The sequence below is a fragment of the Thunnus maccoyii genome, chromosome 21 (assembly GCF_910596095.1).
Source record: "Thunnus maccoyii chromosome 21, fThuMac1.1, whole genome shotgun sequence".
NCBI classification, from domain to species: Eukaryota; Metazoa; Chordata; class Actinopteri; order Scombriformes; family Scombridae; genus Thunnus; species Thunnus maccoyii.
The window spans coordinates 13,062,105-13,080,863 of NC_056553.1; the positions used below are offsets into that span (position 1 = coordinate 13,062,105).

The following is an 18,759-nucleotide window of genomic DNA, read 5'->3' on the forward strand; positions in this document are numbered from 1 at the left end:
GTATCTCGTGTCATTTTGCTGATGTTTCACCATAGAACAAATAAACAAGCTGGGCTGATTGGTAGAGTATGTCACAAATTCCACAACTAGAATAATACTGATCTCACCATAATGTGACGATATCTGCGTTCATATGTGAACCTTTGCTTAATAAATCCTGCTTTATATAATCAGATGAAATAAACGGGTTGATACCCAGACTGCAAATTACTGTTCTGTACAGATGTGTCATACTCCTTAAGACAAAAGCGCAAAAACATTTGCAACCTCACAGCCAAAACTTTAAGTTAAGAAAAAGGTTAAAAAAAGAAAAAAAGAAAAAAGAAAAAGACAAATGCCACTGTTAGACATAATAATAAGAAATAATATAAATGTGATAATAAACATATAGCAATGAGTACAATTTTGTTGTGTATAAAACAAAGCTAGGATTTGCTGCATCGGTAATTGTGTCTTTAATATAAAGGCAAATAATTTTATATTATTTAACAGTGAGGCAAACGGGAGTGTTTTTTAATTCTTTGGGTGTAAGGTGCATCATTCCCTCTGGAAATAAATGAGGCAATGGTGCAGATTGGCCACTGGATGGTGATGTAAGCTGAGTGAGAGCAGGGGAATGCAAGAGATAAATGTCATCCCTCTGAGCTCAGAAGTAGCTCTGTCTTTTATGTCTCATCACCACCACCTCCAACAGTAATATAGAGACTAAAAGATCTTACTAAAGATTGTCTGTTGATGATCATATCTGTTCCAGTATCAACCTTTGCATAGTTTTAGAGAGGGCTGTGATAACTCTTCATGGAGCAGCAAATACAAAGAGCAAAGGAGGCACCATTAAGATAAATTAAACCATCACAGTAAATCTGAAATGCAAAATATATTACCCACCTCCCATTGAGTGATTATTCACTCCACTACATTTAAAGAATATATTTAACATAGGGCTACGACTCAGATAAACTCATGATATACAAATACACACACATACAGTACAATGACAACTCTTAAACACATGGATCAAGGGGTCACGAGCACGCATGTACAGTACATGGACGAATGTAGACGAGGGCTAAAACACATCCTTGTGGGGAGAGAACTGTTTCCACATTCAATAAATGTTGATTTAACTGATCTTTTCTTGAGTGCAACACCTGATATCTGTGGTGAACAATGTAGCTGGGGTAGGAAAATGCATGTCGGCTGATAGGTAACAAGAAATTGCAGTACATAAATGCCAAAGATATGATCGATGTAATTTGGAAATATTGCGCTCGCAATTCTTTAATAACCAAATTTAAGGGATCCTTGTCAAATTGTATTTATGTATATATATTCAAACTCTCAAATATCAACATCAGCATCCGCTTCAAAAAAATCAGTATTGGTCGGACTATAGAAAAATCAGTTGAGTGAAAGAGGGTGAGGAGATGCAGAGAGAATAGGAAGTAATCGTTCACATTTACATGCACAGACTAACTTGGCTGGTGACAAACCCCAAATCCGCTCTAAATCCTGGCATTTACTGGTTTAAGTGGTTAAGTTACCGACCCGTCCAACCGTCTTTTGATCTCAAGCGTCGCTTGATGTCAACATCTGCTGTTCTCTACTATGTTGACAAAGCAATAATTAGATATTTTGGGGGAAACACGCTTATTTGTTCTCTTGCCAAGAGTTAGATGAGAAGATACTCTCATGTCTGTGCAGTAAATATGAAGCTACTGCCAGCAGCTGGCTAACTTAGCTTAGCATAAAGTCTGGAAACAGTGGGAAACACCTAGCCTACATGCAGTATTTGCTGACTTCTTATACAGGCCTACTGCCAAATCAGTCCAGATGTGTGGAGACAGTAAAAACCAAAAGTGAATGTTTTTATGTGTTTTTATGTCCAAACAAATCTTGCATCATAATTGGATTTGTTGTAATCTGTTTAAGGTTTCCAACCAAATTACACAATTTATGGGCAGTGACCAAAAAGTAAATTTAATAATCAGTTTAAGTTCAAAATTTTCTGCACATGTGAACAAAGCCAGTGTCAGTGTTTTGCGACTGATTGGATGCTGGTTGGTACGGAGATGGGATGATGCTCCTGCTGTTCTGTTCAAATGGGTCCACTCCCAAAAAACTGAATATGTTGCCATGTTATCATCCTTTACTCTGAACAAGGACTCCAGGTCTGAAACCTTCATCCTGCTTGTTAGGTCTGTATGCACTTTTGTTCATGTCTGTCTGGTGTTCAGTCACACCTGTCCTTTAGTCTGCTGATGGATCCAGTCAGTGAACTTGACCACCTGTGTGTACACTCCAGGACGGTTCTGCCTCGCGCAGCCTTCGCCCCAGCTCACGATTCCCGCCAGGAACCACCGTCTACCGCGCTCCAGACACACCAGCGGACCTCCTGAGTCGCCCTGAGGGCACAGACATGCACAGTGATACACATTAAGAAGGAGAAGGGACGTGCTTACACCTAAATGAAGAAATAGATACAGAGGACACATACTTGCTAAAAGAATACACCCTAAATTGTATTCCTGTGAATAACGCAGACAATATGATGTCATGTCTAAATATATCCAGAGCAGCTAAAGTCAAGTTTAATTGCAGACATATGGACAGAAATTTATTGAAACAGAGAATATGAGTAACTCAAATTTAGGTAGAAGCATGATGAGTGGGAGACAACTAAGTGCGTCACTCAATTTATTAATGCAGACATGATCTGCATCGTCTGTGGTTATGAGTAAAAGCTGAATTACAGCCGTTCATCACGCAGCAACTCTGGGAAATACATGTTGACAGAGTCCAGTATTTTTCCATTAAATTCACACACACACACACACACACACACACACACACACACACACACACACACACACACACACACCCCTGGCAGGCATCCACCCCTCCCTGCAGGTTTCCAGCGCACAGCATTCTGGGAGTAACAGCGTCATCATACAGCTTGTTGCAGGTGTTCCTGTTGATTATTTTCACTGAGGCCTCCTGTAAGCGAGAGGCCAGCTCACCTATAATTAAAACACAAACAAAGCTGAAACATTTTGGGGTATTGGTTTGATGTATGTCTTTATTTCACCAGCATCCCCGTTACTTTCCAAATGTCAGAAAGATCCTGTTTTGCAATAAAGCTAAATTAAAAACATACTTTTTGCTAGCTCTTCAGTTTCATTAGATACTCTTGACCAGCTCTTACCGTCCTCCATGAGGACCCCCCAGCCTGTCACATAGCAGCTGGTCCCGGTGGTGAAGGTGTGTGAAGAGGCAGGGACACACACAGGCTGCACCAAGTCGTTGAAAAAGACGGGAGCACTGAGTTCAAGGAGGGCGATGTCATAGTCCGAGGTGAACTGGTCATACTGCGGGTGGAGGAGGATCCGGCGGATCGGTCTGGTGGCTGCTCCATTGTTCCCCGTGGTCATCACACGCATCCCCATGTGGGCCCGCCATGCACGAGTGTCAGAATATCTGCAGACACGACATGCATGAACACAGTAGAAACACATGGGCAGACTATTATCAAAAGGTTTTCAAGCATCTTTCTCACTTAATGGCATCTGAGTCCTGGAAGCAGTGAGCCGCAGAGATGAGCCAGCGGTTGGAGACCAGTGTGGCACCACAGACGTGGCCGTAGCGATCCATCTGGAGGCTGACCTGCCACGGCCATGATCCTGCTCCAGCATCAGAGCCGCCCACTATCTTAGTACGCTTCCTGGGCCTGGTGCCACACCCTGAGAGGGAGGAAGAGATAAAGAAAGAAAAAAACTACAAGATAAGAATCTTCTTTGTTCAGGAGAGTACAGGAGTGTGAGGTTGAGCTTGATGAATGTGTTTACTTACCACAACGCAGTTCATCAGAGCCATCAAAGCAGTCTTTGACCCCGTCACACTCTGGGTTGACCTTGCTCACACATTTTCCATTAGCACATTTGTAGGAGGATGAGGAGCAACCTTTGTGGTCTAAAGAGAATGAATGCTTAGACAGAGTGACATAAAGATAAAAATACAACATATTCAGTTAGTGAAGCCAGTAATGTCTCAAACACTCACACGCTCTGGTACAGTTTAGTTCATCACTGCGGTCTTTGCAGTCAATGACACCATCACACACTGAAGACTTTGGCAAACACACCTTGTTGGGGCAGACGTGATAGCATTTACCTCCTGAAAAACAAACACGTAAGCTTTAATTATTAAAACACACACACACACACACACGTACACGCAGGTGTTACCATGGTGACACTCTACTCACTACAGGTGCCCTCTTCACTGCTGTCTGCACAGGCGCTCTGGCTCATGCACTGGCTGCTTTGAGGCTTACACTGTCCATTCCCACACAGCACCTCCCCCGGCCTGCAGGATGCTACATGTTTTACACATACATGCAAACATGCACACACAAACACACAAACATACACAAATCTGAGTCTAGCACAAGGTCTATGTCTCATCCATTTTACAGCCAACTAAGAGAAGTGGAAAAATCTAAAAACCACAAAAGGGAGGAAACTATAGTTGAGTTTCATTTCAGTTTCAAATTATCTGTTCAGTATTATTTTTCCATTACTCTTTATTAATCACTGAGGCTATAAAATCCTACATTTTCAGAGATAAAATTGCTTGTTGTGTCAATCAGCAGTCAAAAATTCAAATATATTTAATTTACAAATATATAAAAAAAGAAAACCAGCACATTCTCACATTTTAGAAGCTGAATGCTTAAATTTTCAGCTTGATAAATCACTTAAATGATTACTCAGCTCTCAAAATTGATCATATAAACATATAAAAACCACGTCAAGCTAGCCAAAATCAAACGCACAGTGCCTTACAGTGTCTTCAGGTAACAGACTTACAGCATTTAGCCTCATCCCGTCCATCTGAGCAGTCTTTAACCCCATCACACACTTTCCTCAGAGGGATACAGCGTCCATCTCCACAGCGAAACTGACGAGGACAGGCTGGAGATAACCAGGAAGTAAATGAATTTTATACTTTGACTTTGAATATTTGTTTTAAAGAAACAAAGAGAGCCTCTCTGTCAAGGCCGATTACAGTGTGAGCTGAGTGCTTTTTGAAAATCGGTACAGTGGAGAAAAAGCATGAAATTTTGACTTACTGCCCTCAGGGGAGAAGGCTCGATAAAGCAAATAGAAACCCTTGTGAGTGATGGATTCATCGGAGTGGAAGTGGAGGGAGAGAGGAGAGGTGTAGACTCGCTTTTTGCTGCTGTCTGACACCGGGTTACACAGTCTGCATAGAGAGGAGCACAAAAGGATTTTTATCTTGAATTCACACATGAGGGCACAACAAACATGTATGTCATAAGAAATTCCTTATTTTCTTAAAATTTTAAAGTCTGTGGATAAAGTGCTTTTCTCACAGGCTCCTTGGTTGCAACTGTTAAACATTCACTAAATTCAAACCACCAGCTGTCTGTTCACAGTTCAGTTTCATGTCTCACTTGACCCCTCCGATGTCCAGCCAGTCTTTCTCGCAGCCGTCCGATGACGACGACTCTTGAATGTCCATCGTCACGATTGTCATGGAGATTAGGTATCCAGGCAACGGCGCCTGATTAAGTGATAAAGAAGATGACTCAAGGGTTCACACGCTGGAATGTGAACAGGCCAGATGACAAAAAAAGATGATTCACTCGTTCATCTTTTGACCTCCACCCTCTCTTTCTTATTTCTCTGTTTCTCACAGACACACACATGACTCACCCGTAGTGTCCAAGTGCAGTCTATATTTGGAGGGTAGTAAGAAGGGTAGTAGGGTGAGGAAAGAGAGCCGTTCCAGGAAGAAATTGATCCTCCACATCCTGTAGGGGGAGATGGTGACACAGATAATGTTAAGTGCCTAAAATACACAGTTTCACATGCGCTAATCAGGGTATCTAAGACATGACTACGAGCATATGACATAAGATTTGTAGAAATTGGACAGCCAGTGGGTGGTTTGGTGTTTTTGTGAGAGCACTCAAACCTGCTTTTGGAATAGCTTGGAAGTACGCTTTGAAGATTGCTCCATCCCTCTGTCTGCTGAAAGAGAAGGTGACCAGCATGACATTCCCAGAGGATGTCAGCTTCATGACAGGGGATGAGCCCGAAATGGGAAGTCCACACCACCTGAGACAGGTACAAATATCCAGGATTAGTACATGAAAATATAGAAAATTTAGCGCACGTTTTAGACAGTTCCTACTATTTTGACACGCACATGAACAATAACATGAACAATAACGCCATAAAAATTCCCTGCAAAATTACTTTGGACCATAAAATGTTTTTACCTGGCAATGATCTTATTCTGTAAAGGAAGCAGGAAGTCGTAGGCTGAGAGTTTGTGAGCGGTGCAGCTTCCTGGTGTGGCGCCGTGAAGGGTGAGAATCACCAGGCGAACCACATGGCCTGACGGCACGCGTAGCCGCCACTGGTAGTAAGGCTTTTTGGGACTCACAAGGCTCAGGGTGCGGTTGTTTCCATATTTGGCATAGAGGTCAAAGGACATCGCTAGACAGAGGAGGAGAGAGAAATATTTACTGGTGTTATACTGGCTGTTAATCGCATCAGAAAGCACATACAGATGGGTGACAGGGAAAATTTGCAGATCATTTTTTCTATTAATCGTTTTTTGAAAATGCCTGTTTCCAAGAGTCAAAGGTGATGTCTTCAAATGTCTTGTTTTATGCAAACAACAGTACAAAATCCAGATATTTTCAGTTTACATGTATGACGAAGAAACACCTTAAATCATCACATTTTAGAAGCTGAAACCAGCATTTTATCTTCAACTATGACTGAAACATTCTCTCGATCGACTAATCGTTGCAGCTCTAATGTTAACCATACAAATTGTAAGCAAAGAACTTAAAAATTCTGATCCCTCTGATTTAATCGAGGGCACATAACAAATGCAGTCTAAATTCACTACAAGGTTCCTCCAAAAGCACCAATCCAGACATCAAGTAAAAGGATCAGGGACTTTCTTCAGTCATCATTTATATTTAATCCAAGAGAAACTCAAGACGTTGTAGTGCAGAGTCAGAAAAGTGCTCTCCTTCCTCACCTTGGAAGCCGAGCTGCCACTTCCCACTCTGGATGCTGTTTGGATTCTTAATCTTGTCTGATTTTTCTTCTGAGTCATCAGGGTCCAAACCTACACACACACACACACACACACACACACACACACACACACACACAGAATACTTAAGCGTGAATGTGTGTTTCTGCACTTTTATGTGTGCAACAGTGAGAGTCACTACCCAGCAGGTGGAGCATGTCGTCATCTTGCTCCATGTAGTAGCGCTGCTCGTTGCGGCTGTCCCGCAGCACCTTGTTGCTGCCAGGAAGCCTGCGCTGCAGCCTATCCGGGCTGGAGCTCCGGATCGCCATGGCGACATCGTCCGGGGCGGAGAATTTACTCCAGTAGAAAACATTGAGCCCTTCTGCTCCTTCACTGTCACACAAAGGGTTTACAATGTGGCTTTTCATCGGAGTGTGTTTACAGCTGAGCATATAGTCATGGGTGGATTACCGAACGGGCCTACCGGTCCCAGGCCCGGGGGGGCCCAATGGCTCCAGGGGCCCCTAAGCCAGAGCCTGTGGGTGAAGTCGCTGTTATTAACTTTGCATTTCTTGTTGCATAGTCGCTTAGTCATTCATGTCAGTAACAGAGCCCCAAAAGTCCTACTGAAAAACTGAAAGAATAGCTTAAACATTCACTTTGAGGGAGAGGGGGGCGGCTTTTATGGGCCCATTCCCAGTGGCCCATTGTCTCATAATCCACCCATGCATATAGTTGTCATGCATTTTCTTTATATGTATAAACTGTAGAGTTCATCAGTGGGCTTTGTTTTCAATTCAGTTCAATAGGTTTTATTAGCATGACATTTGACATGTGTTGCCAAAGCACAATTAAAGACAATGTAAAGGAATGAAATTAACAAAAATAATGTGAATGACAATATTAGTTAATAGAATAAAATACATAATGAAATAAATAAATGAAATAAAATAATATCTATGTAGAAGTAGTATAAATAATCTAGTTAGTATTGGTACAATTTCAAGTGTTAATCTACTGAGGATAAAATAAAGAGATGTTAGTGGGGATAATACAAGATATCCATTATTCTATGGATAATAAAAGAAAATCTACTGATAATAGAATAAAATAAAGAGATGTTAATGTTAATGTCACTGCAGCATACCTGAAGGCAGTAACTCCTGAGCGCAGGTAGTAAGAGCTCCACGGGGAGGACTCGTAGAGTTCAGAGAACTGTTTTTAAAAAATAAAAAGAAGGAAAAACACACAAAAAAGAGGGTTGACCAGATATTGTACAGTAGGTGTGACATCACAGCGTTTCAAATGAGGTCACTTTTCCTGTGTAAGCGACACATGTGAACACACCTGCTCAAGTTCAACAAAAGTGTTGTTCCCGTGTGTGTGTGTATCAGACTCTGCATGTGTGTATGTTGACTTTGAACAGCACAAAGCTCCATTGTGTCTTTACCTGCCGGCCTTGTAGAGGTGGGACCCTGGGTGGTATGGGCTCCCAGCCTCTGGTTCACCTGTTCTTTAATAAACAGATGGCGGCACAGATAGTATGACCACTTAACAAGCCTGCTAACTCACCCTCACAGCTGATTACAGGGACATTACACTGTGTCACTGCAGCTTTTTGGGAATTTCCAAATCTAAATCCCCCCTCTCATATCCCTGTCCAGCCCCAAGTCCTTCTGTCATCCCAGCTTGCCCTACTGCCCCGTCTCTCCCTCTCAACTCCAGAGTCAAACTGAGGTTCTCCTCCTCTATGGCGCACAGAGCGGCTGATTGTGTGAAAGCTACACAGACAATGTTTTTATTGAAGGCCTGCTCTTCCTCTCACTCTTGCTGCCTGGGCCTTGCTGGGCTCACAAATGCCGGGTTTGTCCTCAGCCCCAGAAAGGGCCCTGTCCCTGGGGGTCTTGGGAACTCGCACACACACTGTGCCCGGCTCCTGTTTCAGCTTTACATTTAACACCACCAGAGAAAGACAGAAAGAGAGACAGAAGAGAGAAAAGTGGTGTGCAGAAAAAAAAACAGAGAGAGAAAGGAAGGACAAAGCCGATATGGAAAGAGAGTAAACGAATAAGAATGCAATGACGGACAACAGGGAAGGAGAATTTAAAGGAGAAAAAGGGCCGCAGTGTTTTGAAAATGCAACATAAAAGACTAGTGGCCTGCTTAGAGCAGCGAGATCAGCTTCAGCCAGAAGCGGAGAAGGTGAAGCGGCACTCAAGTGTCAGCGAGGCAGTGGTCAAGTCCACCGTCCCACTTACATAATGGTTCAAAGCCTGAGCCTGCAGGCGGAACTGCAGGGAGGTGGAGTCAGTCAGCTCTGAAGAGAAGTTCAGGTTTGAGAACTCCACGCTGCCGCCGAGGAAGAACACTGAGGAGGGCAGAGCTGAGGAGGAGGAGGAGGAGGAGATCTGAGACAAGTGCACTGTGTGACTGAAGGTGTAAGTAAAAAATAAACACATTTCAAGGAACAGGAGAAGACTATGAGAAGTCTAGAAGAGCAAAGTAGATCTGCACTCACATGTTAAGTAGTGGAGGGTCAGTGCAATGGCTGCAGTGAAGGGAAAGAAAGGCAGGAGAACTAACATCCATCTCCTCCAGGAGCCACAGGCCGGAGCTCGTCCCCCTTCCGCCCTCTGCTCTGCAGGATCCTCAGGCTTCGTGGGGGAGCTCAGACACTGGGTGGGCTCCTTCAACTCCCCCTCTCCCTTCCAGAGAGAAGAACATGACTCAAATATCATACAGCTTCTTATGTCTGTGCTCAAGTTGCTTCTAATTGTTATTATGACCACAGGAGAGGAGCAGTAAAGAAAAGGCAGCCTATATGCCAAGAATCAATGAGACATAGATTTTATGCCTGAGCAGACGCTGATTTACTGAGAACATCTTTGAGCTGAAAGGATCTTCTAAAACGTTTAAGGGGTTGGCAGGATTCCCCAGGGGAGCAGACAAAGCGTGGTGATGGGGGGGAGGGGGGGTCTGCTTTCCCACGGCCTGGCACTGCGGTGTCAGCACTCAATCAAGTGTCTCACCCTGACATTCATGAGAAAGGGACCCACTTAACCCTAGAGACGGATTTTATAATTAGGATGAACCATGGATGACTGGATTTGATAAGTGCTGATTAATATGCATGCTTCTGGTATTATAAAAAAAAAAAGTTTGCAAAAGTTAAATAAACACAATGATTTCGGAGTAAAGCAAGAATATAGTGAGAAAACAGTTTCTTGGATAAGCGATGTCCCGATTGGCACAGACTTTTACGCGTGATGAAAAACACCGGCAGTGATGGCTTACCTGTGCAGCGGAGCAGCCTGGGTGTCCATGCCCGGAGACGCAGTACACTTCGCAAGTTTTACTTTTGGGGAGAGTCCTCATAGCACTGTCCCGTTTAGCTCCGGAGAGTCGATATGCAACAATACCTCAGGCATAGAAACGATGGAGAGAGGAAACCCCCGCTGCCGCTTACTTTGAAAAAAAAAAAAAAAAAGCACAGAAATCCGACCTGAGCGGCTCGGATGCGGCGGGGCATTCACCGCCTCCAGTTTACCTGGGCTGCAGGTGTCACACGGAGCCCCACAATGCAGTGCGGGGGACAATGAGACCACTATGAAAGCGTACAATCCGCACAACCATCCGTGCGACAGATATTGTGGGCAAACTTCCTCGCTGTGTATGCGGGAGTTAAGCTCGGAGGGACAAAAGAGTGTTTGAGGGAAACGTGTGCGAGGTATTACAAACGGAGCTTGGCTGCTGTGCCCCTGGATGCTCCACAGGGGCGCCAAGCAAGACAGAACCTGCAATTACAAATCTGGCAAACTGTAACAAGCAGTCTGAGCACTGGAATCAGAGATGCCTGAAGAGGATTGCAATCTTTAACTTTATTGAGGCTATCTCTTGGAGTCAAAGATTAATAGCACCTTGTAAAATCAGTGAAAGGCATATACTGTTCTTAACATAAAAAAGGATTTACACATTACACCAATATCTGATAATGCTTTTATTATTTGGTGTGAGCAACAGAATATGTAAACATCAGCTGGCAGTGGATGAATAAGAGTTTCGTCATGTCAGCTGATATGGCTGTAAATCCAGGAGGTGAACTTGTTGACCCTGGTGTAGACCCCAGGTAGGTTTGGTCTGCCGCAGCCCGCCCCCCAGCTGACAATACCAATCAGGAACCAGCGACCCCCGCCTGGCGCCTGACAGGACAGAGGACCCCCTGAGTCCCCCTGAGATGCAATTCATACACATAAAAGAAAAAGAGTACAGTTACTGCTGAATGTTCAAAAGTATACATCAACTTTAAACACAAAATGCAGGTCATTATGTGAGATTCAGTCAGGTGGGAGCTCACCCTACAGGCGTCCCGCTCTCCAGAGGTGACCCCAGCACACAGCATGCGCGGTGAGACAGGTCCGTAGCTCTTCTTACACTCAGTCTGGCTCAGTATGGACACCTCTGCTTTCTGCAGCACTGAGGGCAGCACCTTATCTGCAGGGGGGAAATATGTGGACATACATCTTGCAACTGATGGAGGAAGACATTTAAACATTTTGGGGGTTATGGCAGATTAAACATGAGTTAATAAAGAGTGCAGGAGTTGATAAAGATGCTCTCTTTGATCCCAGATCAAGCATACAGCCTAAGCAGACACAGATCAGAAGCATGGTACTGATCTGTTTCCAAAATGAACGATAATCAGAGTCAAAGAGCAACTCCACTCTTTAAGGGAGACTATCACACAAAAGATGCTTCACAGATGAGGTGCAACTCGAGGAGTACTTGAGCAAAAGCTCAACACTGGTGTGATACTACTTTAAATAAGGGCAGCAGATTCACAAGAGAGTTACAGACATACAGAAAACACATACAGAAGCATCATGACCAACAGGCAAGTGAAATTTTTGTGTCTTTTTTTTTTAATCGCTTTGGTGGTTCCTGAGAGTTTATGAGATGCATATAACACAGGTGGAGAAATCAGGTGCTCCTGTGTCAGAAAACCAGTTGAGCAGTGTCTAATTTGTGGTTTTGAATGGTAAAATGGAATTTAAAACATTTCAGGAGGCGCAGTCAGTCATTTAGAGACCAGGTGCAAAGGCAGATGTATCTCAAACTTGTTCTGGAAACAAAAGTGCAGCAACTGCAGCAGCAGAGTGAGCCAAGGGTGATGGTCAGGAAAAACAGGGGTGATAATTTGGTAATAGGAAGAGATTAAGAGAACACTTGGCTGGAAAGAGATGTGGGACAAAAAACAAATTACAATGATGAAATATGATGACATACCATCCACCCACTGTCTCCCCAAAATGAGGCATATATTTCATATACTGAATCTTTGCTTCTATTATCATTTATGACCTTAGTCTTGACCTTTTTGTACTTTTAGTGAGATGTTAGTGGGTGTAATTGTGTATTATTGGTTTGGTTGCATCCTCTGCCATACCCTCATCACCCTGTCTGAATATGTAAGTTTTTTTACTGTATTATTATTGTGATGTATTTAGGTCACTGCATATAACTTGCCCTGCAAGACAATTCCCCTGAAGGATATTATAATTATCTTAAAGTGTAAAAGACACTGAGTTTATCTGAAGAATTGCTCACCCTCCTCAGAACGGTATCCCCACCCGGTGACCCAGCAGCGGTGGCTGTCGGTGACAGTGTGGGAGGTTGCTGGCAGACACACAGGCTGTATCAGCGGACTGAGGGAGAGAGGCCAGGGCTTCTTCAGCTGCAGCAGAGCGATGTCGTAGTCAAACATGTGCGCGTTATAATACTCGTGCACCACAATCCGCTGGATCTCCGCCACATATTTGGCACTGCCTTGTGTCAGCATGCCGAGGTGGGCGCTCCAGTAGCGGGGGTCAGACAGCCTGCAGGGTCAGAGGTCAAAGAAACAGAGGGACATTTTGTAGAGTCGATTTTTGTAGTTGATTTATGATACATTTGTTCATAAAATCAGTGTCATAAGTCTTAATAATGTCATGCAATGTAATAATTGCCAGATAAAGTAATAACTTGGCACAATACAATGCTATTTGCAATAAATGGGTTGAAATGTGATGAAAACTGTTAATGAAATACATTTCCAGATTATTTAAAGGCATCATTATTACCTGCTGATTATTATTCTGTTATATTATGTTAATACTATGATATTAATATTAATATTTTACATAATTAACTATTAAAAAAGTAATTATTTACCAGTAATTATTGTATTTTCCTTATTTTTCCTTATAAAACTACTCACTACTTTTATTTGTACTTGAACTGCTACAAACCTCATGTAGTAATAATGATGAAACAATGTAATGATATGATCTTCTGGCAATCACATTTATTATTTTTTACATGTAATGAAATCATCAAGTACTTAATTTGTTAAATTCGAACTGCCAAAGATAAATCTGAGGGGAGTATGATTAAAGAGATAAGAAAGCAAATAAAACTGATTTCTGTTATACAGAATATGTGCAGTTTTTCTAATTTTTGCTTTTTCTTGTGAAAAATTGCATACTTCTAGATCTTCTGACCTCTAAAAATCCCTCAAGTGAAACAGTCCCTTTAGTGAAACTGCTCCCAACGAGAGATAACCTTGGTGATTGGTCGCAAGTACACACTGATTTGTTTCAGGTGGTTATAAGCCAGAGAGGTTGGGAAACACTGCCTGATAATTTACTGTATGCCTGCTCAGTGTATTAACTCTGTGGCTGTCACACATAGAATATACAGCATGAAGCAACACTCAGTTAATCATCAGGGTGACTGACCTTTCCTTGCTGAAGCAGTGGGCAGCTGAGATGAGCCAATTAGCGGTAAGGACAGAGGCGCCACAGTACAGGTTACCAGCAAAGTGGAGGCTGACCTGCCAAGGCCACTCCCCGTCCACAGAGTTGACCCCACCCACAATGCGCTCGGGTCCTGTAGATGAACCCACTCTCTTCACCGAGGAGGGACGACCACAGGCTGCAGAGAACAGAGGAATGGATTCTGTACTAGGATTATTTTTGATGGATTAGCTGTATGTAAAGGAACATAGTTTGTGTGTGTGGATGTGCAAAAATGCCCCTACTTCTTTAGCCTTGATTGGTGTAAATATAAACACATGTAAAGTTTATTACATATCATCATATTGTCATTAAAATTCAAGACATTATTGCCTCTAACGAAGGAGTGTTCGGTAGTGAGAGAAACATTTTTATTATGTGCTGTTTATAAAGAATTTAAATGTCCACAGTGTGACTGTATCAGTGTGAGTATACAGTGTGTACACTGATGCTGAGTCATCACCATGACAGACAAGTTTGCTGCCGCCTTATTAAAAAGTAAGAGCTTTGGCACATGTGTGTGAGTACGTGCACATACACACAGGCACACACGCACGCGCGCATGCATGTGTGCCTGGTATAAGTGAGTGATCAAAGACAGGCCTGTTCCCATCACCTTGAGACCCCGTTGTGATAAAATAACAGAAAACAGAGAACGCTATTACAGCAGGATCACCTCAGTGCTGCAGGTCAGCAGGTTTGGAGCACACGGCCCGGTGGATTATAAAATAACAACAACTTTCTCATGAAACCACACAAAGGCAGAGAATTAGCAGTGTGGTGGCAGTGCAACAGTAGCTTCATTAATAGCAGATAACTCAGCCGGGACACGATGTTAATGAGACAGACAATAAATGTGATTATAATTAAGTTGAAGTCAAAAGGTAACAACATTTCTACAACATCTTAAATCCATAATTTAAACTTTTTTTCAGTCTGAAACCAGATCTTAACATGTGGAATAAAACTGAGCATAAGTTTCAAAATTGTTAAAAATTTCAAAGATGTTTTGTGTATAATTTTGAGATGAATCTGAATTCTTGAAAATGAATAAATATCATCTTTTTAGAATTATAGTACCTTACAAAAAGGAAGTTTTTTTGCACTGTTGCACCTAAACACGTTGGCACTGGAGTCACTTTAAAGATGTGAGGTTGCTAGATTTATATGAAGAGGAGGGTGGAATTGGGATTGTTCAAAAATCTGTGGTGATATTTTTTGGGGAAATAATTGTTTTCTTGCCACCGTGTCTTGAAGATGTGTTCACAGGGTAGGTAATGCGAGTGCTCACCACAGTCCTCCTCATCACTGTGGTCCTGACAGTCAGGAACACCATCACACTTTGCGTTCTTTTTTAGGATGCAGGAGCCACTGCTGCACTGATAGCTGATTGCTGAGCAGGTAGTTTCTGGCAAAAAAACCCACATTTATTAGTGGTTCTCAGATGAGAGGGTATTGACACATTTTTGTTTTAAAGAAAATACTAAAATTCATACCTTGAGTGCAATTGATCTCATCTATTCCGTTGGTGCAATCTGTCTCTCCGTTGCAGACAAACAGAGGATGCAGAGGACTGTTGCCACCACAGTTCTTTGTGGGCCTCGCTGTGAAGATACGCAACATTTTTTCAATGCAAATTAAACAATTAAAATAAAAATGTAAGCTTTCCTGATAATAATAACCAAGCAGTAACTCGTAGCACAACTTACAGCAGAAGACCTCGTCGCTCTCATCGTGGCAGTCGTCCAGGCCGTCGCAGCGTCGACTTTTCTCCACACACAGTCCTGTGGAGCACAGGAAGTGGCTCTCTGGACAGGCTGGTGGACACAAGGGTGGGCAGAGTGGTTAGGACTGACATATGATACGGGAAAAAGTAAGAGGAAGGAAAAAATGAGGTGCATAACAATATATAATTAATCTACTTTAAATCTACTTTAGTGACTGAAAGGCAAAGCAAGTAGCTTCTAATGTGATGCTGTTTAAAACTATATGAAAATTACATCTCAACCTAGTCTATCTGTTTACTGTTGTCTTTTATACTAAGTTGAAAAATGTCCATTTATATATTAAGGCAGTTTTTCCCACACTTCATCTCTATAAAGTATATTTAACTGATAACCTCAAGTCCACATTAAAATAGGCACCTATAATCTGTCATTTCCCACACTGCACCCTGGCTGTAATAATGACACCCATGCTCTGGCCCTGCAGTGCTTACGTTGGCTGATATTGTAGCTGCTGTAAGACGCCTGAAAAGGGTGATCAGAGTTACGTGAGCTGCAGCGAAACTCCACCTCTGGGCTGGTGTCAGCGATCCGAAACACTGTGCGGTGTCCCACGTAGCTGCCACAGAAACTGTGAAGCGAAAGTAACCACCATCAGGGCATCTTGCAAGCAGGTTTTAAGAAACTTTTCCTAAATTCTTAAATCATATAGCCACCATTTAATAAGATGATTTCTTCTATCTTAGGGAGGCATTGTCAATGGTTGTAGATATTTTTATAGGTAAAGCACACTGTAAATTTTATATTGGAGTCCCCTCAAGCCTATACACATATAGCTGTACCCACATACACGATCTCATTGACCTTCCACCAGCCGTGGTCACAACCTTTCATGTCCTTTGGTTTCAGTACATAGTTCTTGAACTGCAGAGCAACTCCTAAAGCAGAGTTAGGTGTCTACAATAAAAAAAACACAGAAGACACATAATAATAAAAAAAACTATTTTAAGTCACCAGTGAGTTCAGAAAAACTTACCCACAGTAGTACAAGTTATGTGTGTGTGTGTGTGTGCGCACCTGAAACCTCCAGGTGCAGGAGCACTGAGGAGGCAGCAGACTTGGGTGGAAAGGGCTGAAGATCTGGCCGGTGATGTCAGGGTCTAACTCAGTTTCGATGTCAGACACGCACTCTGGGAGAAAGAGATAGACCGGAGAGACAGAACCAGAGCCAATAGGTTAGCACTGCATATGATAACTAGAACTGCTGCTTACAGTGGGTCCTGAACAGGGAGTTGAGACTTGGCGAGATGATTAAAAAGATATATGAAAGAAGGAAAAACATCTTTTTTTCCACACAAAAATAGTTTTATTTTTCTGAATCTCTAAGTAATCTCTCTGTTGTGAAATAATGGGTAGTTTTACCTCTTTAGGATCTTTTATTTCAATTGATAACTACATGTAGATTTCAAATCCTTGACAAGGGGCCATGCAAACCATTACAGACAAATGTACAAAAGGCTGGGAATGTATCGAATTTAAGACAGCCAGGTAAATGTCTCATACTTTTCTCAGCGATGGCTTCAAAGTGTCCTCTAAAGTTCTTGTTGCCATTAGTCATTCTGAAGGACAGCAGCATGACGTTGGAGGTAGACACCAGGGAGAAGGAGCTGGACACTGGCTCACACAGCCTGCAGCACAGAGATACACTTCAGTATAAGCAAGGTTCATGTTATAGAGACCTCCAACACACATATTGACATATGGAAAGCAGCCTGTTGCATTGCTTGCAACTTTAATATATGGGAAAACTTTATATTTTCTTGGAAGGAAGAGCCCTCTGTAATCACATAAAGAGAGAAATCTGCGGTCCAGTGGCAGCTGCAGACTCACCTGTGCAGAATGCGCCCTCTCATGGGCAGCAGAGCATCGTACACAGTTAGGGCATCGCTCACACAGTCGCTGGGCTCAATGAGGAAGGAGGTGACGGTCAGACGGATGAGAGAACCAGGGACAACGGTGAGCTTTACATGGCAACTCACACCACCCCATGATGAAAAGACGTTTAAAGAAACCCTTGCCCCAGGAATGTTGGCATACATCTTATCTACACACTGTGAGCCTGGGAGGAGAGAAAAAACAGTCAGACTATCTCAAACACAATGAGACATGTAACTCTTGCCACACCTTACTGAGGTGTTTTAGCCTACCTGCTGCATTTGATGTATAATCTGAGCGCTGGACAGCTGCAAGAGGATATAAAAGTCAATCTGTGCAAGAGTACACACTGATAAACACACTTCTATGGAATCCACAGACAGACACACAGACCCACCATTGATGAGGATGGAATCTATATCGACTGGGAGACCCAGCAGGTAGCCTACAGAGGACCTGTTCTTTAGGGTGGTGAGGATTGAGTCTCTGAGAATGACTCCTATGCACTCCTCACACACCGCTGGGCTCTTTAGACGAGGGACCACAAACACCATCCAGAAATGCACCACCACACCGCCCTTATTGTTGTTACTGAGCGAAGGAACAGCTTGAATTAAAACCTCCATTAATACAGCACTTCAGTAAGATTTGTTGTGATTTCGCCACATGATAACTACCTGAGGTCTGAAATGACAGCCTGCTTGTACAGCTTGGCCACAGAGGACATCTTGAACACATTGCTCACCTGCAACGCACCAGCAATCAACAGTAAACACTCCCTTTAGATCTGATGTTCAACACTAACCATTATATGAATAACAGGGTGACACCAACGCATACCACATGTTGTATTTTGTTCGCCATGGACACAAACTCATGGGACTCAGCCTGGCGGTACTCCGGGATGAACTCCACGTTGGCGACACGGAACATCCCAGCAAAATACGCTCCGCTGTTGCTTTCTCTGCGAACTGTCAAGTGATAATAGTACATATAACATCATGCATACATCAGCCTAATAACAATATGATGATATGAGATCATAAATTTGATCATAAAGCTCTACATTAAAAATAAGTCAGAGAAACTGAGCATGAAAAAAAATCTAAAAGTTCTGGCAGGTGATTGAAATATAAATTTACTGATTTTTAAGGGAAAGTCTAAAGATTCTTACATGAAGTTGCATC

General features: G+C 42.7%; 2 protein-coding genes across 2 annotated transcripts; both read right to left on the minus strand.

The window, feature by feature from the left end:
* Nucleotides 1-413: 413 nt before the first annotated feature.
* LOC121887772 (suppressor of tumorigenicity 14 protein homolog) lies at nucleotides 414-10,807 on the minus strand. The gene is made up of 19 exons (XM_042398738.1): nucleotides 10,378-10,807; nucleotides 9,602-9,788; nucleotides 9,342-9,466; nucleotides 8,231-8,298; nucleotides 7,283-7,476; nucleotides 7,084-7,173; nucleotides 6,308-6,527; nucleotides 6,001-6,143; nucleotides 5,739-5,836; nucleotides 5,477-5,586; nucleotides 5,132-5,265; nucleotides 4,869-4,973; nucleotides 4,265-4,375; nucleotides 4,060-4,173; nucleotides 3,850-3,969; nucleotides 3,557-3,740; nucleotides 3,206-3,477; nucleotides 2,882-3,020; nucleotides 414-2,403 (listed from the first exon to the last, which is right to left on the minus strand). The coding sequence occupies exons 1-19, from the start codon at nucleotides 10,456-10,458 to the stop codon at nucleotides 2,238-2,240; spliced, it is 2,661 nt and encodes an 886-aa protein (XP_042254672.1). The 5' UTR covers nucleotides 10,459-10,807; the 3' UTR covers nucleotides 414-2,237.
* Nucleotides 10,808-11,060: 253 nt separating this feature from the next.
* Nucleotides 11,061-18,540, minus strand: tmprss7 (transmembrane serine protease 7). The gene is made up of 16 exons (XM_042398739.1): nucleotides 18,413-18,540; nucleotides 18,250-18,317; nucleotides 17,970-18,163; nucleotides 17,845-17,880; nucleotides 17,528-17,756; nucleotides 17,201-17,325; nucleotides 16,715-16,827; nucleotides 16,488-16,594; nucleotides 16,132-16,268; nucleotides 15,623-15,730; nucleotides 15,410-15,517; nucleotides 15,205-15,321; nucleotides 13,857-14,052; nucleotides 12,688-12,956; nucleotides 11,438-11,574; nucleotides 11,061-11,312 (listed from the first exon to the last, which is right to left on the minus strand). The coding sequence occupies exons 1-16, from the start codon at nucleotides 18,503-18,505 to the stop codon at nucleotides 11,151-11,153; spliced, it is 2,199 nt and encodes a 732-aa protein (XP_042254673.1). The 5' UTR covers nucleotides 18,506-18,540; the 3' UTR covers nucleotides 11,061-11,150.
* Nucleotides 18,541-18,759: the final 219 nt, after the last annotated feature.

Excerpts from the sequence above, each read along its gene's own strand:
- LOC121887772 (XM_042398738.1), bottom strand. The coding sequence starts at position 10,458 with ATGAGGACTCTCCCCAAAAGTAAAACTTGCGAAGTGTACTGCGTCTCC. Across the intron at positions 9,467-9,601 it reads GACCCTCCACTACTTAACAT|CTCTGCCCTCCTCAGTGTTC; the intron begins GTGAGTGCAGAT and ends CCTCCTCCTCAG. Across the intron at positions 4,974-5,131 it reads AGCCTTCTCCCCTGAGGGCA|CCTGTCCTCGTCAGTTTCGC; the intron begins GTAAGTCAAAAT and ends GGTTATCTCCAG.
- tmprss7 (XM_042398739.1), bottom strand. The coding sequence starts at position 18,505 with ATGTTCCGTGTCGCCAACGTGGAGTTCATCCCGGAGTACCGCCAGGCT. Across the intron at positions 17,757-17,844 it reads TTATACATCAAATGCAGCAG|GCTCACAGTGTGTAGATAAG; the intron begins GTAGGCTAAAAC and ends CTCTCCTCCCAG. Across the intron at positions 16,269-16,487 it reads TGGAAGGTCAATGAGATCGT|TTTCTGTGGCAGCTACGTGG; the intron begins GTATGTGGGTAC and ends TTCGCTTCACAG.